Below are 2,316 nucleotides of genomic sequence, written 5' to 3' on the forward strand. Positions count from 1 at the left end.
GCATGAAAAAACCCATTAGCATTCAATGCATTCCACTTGACAGTGACACTATAGAACTGCAAAATTAAAAAACTGATCATGATTTTAAAGTCATGATACCTCCAAGTAATTTCTTAGGCCATATAAAATTATTCTGCAAAGTATTTCTTTCTACATAACTAAAACACCTGACAAACCATTTCTCCCAATACATTTTTGTTTTATTTGGAATTTAATCTGGACATATTGAGTAGAGAAAAGAGAAGGATCTACAAGTTATTCAAGCAAAGTTGAGTTAATGAAACTGATACGCCTATTTGCAAATGATAGGCTGCATTTCATTTTATTTGAATAAGTTTAGGTGAATATTACTGTAGAACACATTTGGCAAGTTCAAATGATTTTTTTGGATTTTTTTTATGGTGGATGGGAGTCCTATTGAGAAGGACTCAGTAATTACACCCATGTTGGAAAAAATGTACAAAAATAAATTAATAAAGTATATACACCATTTTGATGTTTGAGTGAGGAAAATAATAGCATGAAACACAGATAGGGCAGGTACTCATTGCTGCTAATTTTTGCATATTCTTGTTTTCTCAGATCCATTTCTAAGCCTCTGGTACAGCCTATCAAAATTATCATTCAGTCACATTGGAGCTCTTTGGAAAACATGTTCAGGTTATAGACCAGATTTACTCAACTTTGCTTTAATGTATATAAGACACCACATATACACACACACAGAGGCACGCACAGACAAACACATACAGTATTCACTCAACAAAAATTGGTGGACTCAATATTACATTCCCATTTCCTTGAGTTTGTTTATTCCAGTCTGTCCTGAATAAAATGCCTTCTTCACTGAAATGTGTCTCCTAAAATCCTGCACATTCTCCATGCCAACTTCAATAATAGCTCTTTTATGAGGACGTAATTCTAATGTCTCTAAATTGATTCCAATTATTCCTTACCCCAAACCTTCTATGGTAATTGTTATTGTTGGCTTTATGCAATAGCCACTTTCTTTATTGCTCCAGTATCACCATTAGATTATACACATTCCTTGAAAGAATGTCTTACCTTTAATTCCATTTGTGTGTGTGTGTGTGTGTATATACATATATACATATGCAGAAAAGGTGTATTTACTGAGAACCGACTCTACTCCACATGTCTTCTATGAAAGAGGTATAGAATTAATGTTTATTCAGATAATGCAAGGTGCCCCACGTGATATCCATATTATCTTTTGACCTTCACCATCAGATTATGAGCTAGCTCATGGTATCACAGTTTAAAAATCTAAAACTAAAAATGAAAGAGAGTGTGGTCTTTTCTTGCAATTACAAGACAAACCCAAGTTTAGTTCCTTTGAACCAGGGTCCACATCCTTTCTATTGTGCAATGTTACTTGTAATTTTTTTAAAGATATCTTTAGAAACATGTTTTTTGGACACGCTTTATTTAAAAGTTAGGGACAAATACTACTGAAATAATATGTTCAACGAAAAAAAGAGTTTGATGCCTTTATCTTGCTGACTGTACTCTTGACATCCTTATTCCTCAGGCTGTAGGTCAAGGGATTCAACATGGGGATCACCACTGTGTAAAACACAGAGGCTACTTTGATGGTACGTCTGGAGTTTTTTGAGTTGGACACACAGTAGGGGAAGAGGATGGTGCCATGGAAGATGCTGATGGCAGTCAGGTGAGAAGCAAAGGTAGAAAACACCTTCTGATGACCACTGGCTGAACACATTTTCAAGATGGTGACAATGATAAGCACATAAGAAGTGAGAATGATGAGTAATGTACTCACCTCATTAAAAGCGGCAAAGATGAAAAGTAATAACTGGCTGAGAGAAGTATCAGAGCAAGAAAGAGAGAGAAGCGAGGAAAGCTCACAGTAGAAGTGATTGATTATTTTGAAACCATGGAAAGATAATTGGAAAGTAGAGCATGTGATTACCAAGGAAGCTACTACTCCCCGTGCATATGATCCCACCACCAGCATAGCGCAGCGTCTCTGGGACATGGCAACTGTGTAGAGCAGAGGGTTACAAATGGCCACAAAGCAGTCATAGGCCATTACAGCCAATAGAAATGTCAGTCACCACAAAGGCACAGAAGAGAAAGAATTGCACTACACATCCTAAAAGTGAAACGGTTCTGCCTTCTACAACTAGGTTCACCAGCATCTTGGGAGCAATGACAGAGGAATAGCAGAAATCCACAAATGAGAGGTGGCTGAGGAAAAAGTACATGGGGGTGTGCAGCTTGGCGTTTATTTTGATGATTAAAATCATCCCAATATTCCCTACAACAGTGACA

The 2,316-nt window shown here is 36.8% G+C and overlaps 1 protein-coding gene across 1 annotated transcript; it reads right to left on the bottom strand.

The window, feature by feature from the left end:
- Window positions 1-1,486: 1,486 nt before the first annotated feature.
- On the bottom strand, window positions 1,487-2,074 carry LOC100655231 (olfactory receptor 5D18-like). Its single transcript, XM_003422728.2, has one exon. The coding sequence runs from the start codon at window positions 2,072-2,074 to the stop codon at window positions 1,487-1,489; it is 588 nt and encodes a 195-aa protein (XP_003422776.2).
- Between the last annotated feature and the right edge of the window lie 242 nt (window positions 2,075-2,316).

This window comes from Loxodonta africana, chromosome 22 (genome assembly GCF_030014295.1).
Source record: "Loxodonta africana isolate mLoxAfr1 chromosome 22, mLoxAfr1.hap2, whole genome shotgun sequence".
In the NCBI taxonomy this organism is placed as follows: domain Eukaryota; kingdom Metazoa; phylum Chordata; class Mammalia; order Proboscidea; family Elephantidae; genus Loxodonta; species Loxodonta africana.